Raw genomic sequence first — 1,303 nt, 5'->3', positions numbered from 1 at the left:
ATTAGTATCTTATTTTTTTCGGGATGTTTTTATAATTTATAGAATAAATTATTATAACATTATTTTTTTTATATTTGTTTATTTTTTTAAATTTAATTATGATTTTTTTAATATATATCTAAAAATTCAATTTTTGATAATATTATCAAATATAAATATAGAAATTAAATAAAATTTAAAAATAATATATTAAGAGAAAATTTGAAGTATTATTTTTCAAATTAATCACCATGAAAAATAGATATTGAGTAAATGTTTAGTTTAATAAAAAAATTATATATATATATATATATATATATATATATATATATATATATATATATATATATATATATATATATATATGAAAAGGGTAAGGGAATGCAGTGCAGGGTAAAAACCCGTCACCCTCTTCAACAGGTAAGGGTAAGGGGTAAGGGATGCAGGGTAGGGGTAGGGGGCATGCCTTCCCCGACCGTCATCGCTCAAAAAACTAACGGGTAATACCCTTTACCCGATGCAGTGCCGGTTAAAGAGGGTAATACCCTCTTTGGCAGAATGCGAGTACTGGTATACCGTCGGGTAGGGTACAAATTGCCATCTCTAGGTTTAAGTGGAAAATGATAACATCGTTATTATTTTCAATTTTTTTTTTTAATTTTTTTATTAACCTTGCTGACTTCTTCATCGACGTAGGCAACATCAACGTTGACCTCCAAAACCTACAATATCTCCATCTTCAACTCCACAACACAAACAAAGAAGCCAAGACAGTGTTCAACATGACCACCATGAAAGATCTCCGAGTTCGGATAGAATCAGATGCCCAGCAAGTTAGATGTCAAGCCAAGACGGTGAAGATGAAGCTTGAAGAGCTTGATAAGGCCAACATGGCTCACCGGAGACTTCTCTGGTGTGGGCCAGGGACACTTGCGGAGAGAACTAGGACTTCAATTGTTGGAGGGTTGGGATCAAAGCTTAAGAAGTTGATATATGAGTTCCATGAACTCAGGACAGAGATGGTTGATGAAGAAGTTATTGAAAGGTTGTCTTAGAGTTGCTCGTCTTAATGAATAAAACTAATTAAGTTATCTTTTATGCATAAATATTATGTTATATTTTATCAGGTTGACAAACAAGAGAAGGAAGTGAGAAGTTTATGAAGGAGGTGGTGATGGAGGTGAAGGAGAGGAATGATGCAGTGAAGGCGATGGAGAGGAGTTTGAAGAAGCTTGAACAGGTGTTCATGGACATGGCTGTTCTAGTGGGAGCTCAAGGAGGGAAGATTGAGGATATTGAAAGCCACGTGGAACATGCCAACTAA

The 1,303-nt window shown here is 34.2% G+C and overlaps 1 protein-coding gene across 1 annotated transcript; it reads left to right on the top strand.

The window, feature by feature from the left end:
* Window positions 1–761: 761 nt before the first annotated feature.
* Window positions 762–1,303, top strand: LOC120252481 (syntaxin-123-like). Its single transcript, XM_039260654.1, has 2 exons — window positions 762–1,024; window positions 1,120–1,303. Exons 1-2 carry the CDS (start codon window positions 762–764, stop codon window positions 1,301–1,303), a joined length of 447 nt encoding a protein of 148 aa, XP_039116588.1.

This window comes from Dioscorea cayenensis, chromosome 21 (genome assembly GCF_009730915.1).
Source record: "Dioscorea cayenensis subsp. rotundata cultivar TDr96_F1 chromosome 21, TDr96_F1_v2_PseudoChromosome.rev07_lg8_w22 25.fasta, whole genome shotgun sequence".
NCBI classification, from domain to species: Eukaryota; Viridiplantae; Streptophyta; class Magnoliopsida; order Dioscoreales; family Dioscoreaceae; genus Dioscorea; species Dioscorea cayenensis.
Note: the sequence above shows the minus strand (reverse complement) of the source record. Positions and strands in the feature narration are given on the sequence as shown.

Bases quoted from the DNA above. Each gene is read 5' to 3' on its own strand.
- LOC120252481 (XM_039260654.1), top strand. From the start codon at position 762: ATGACCACCATGAAAGATCTCCGAGTTCGGATAGAATCAGATGCCCAG. The intron at 1,025-1,119 runs GTTGTCTTAGAG...TTGACAAACAAG, and splicing joins GATGAAGAAGTTATTGAAAG to AGAAGGAAGTGAGAAGTTTA.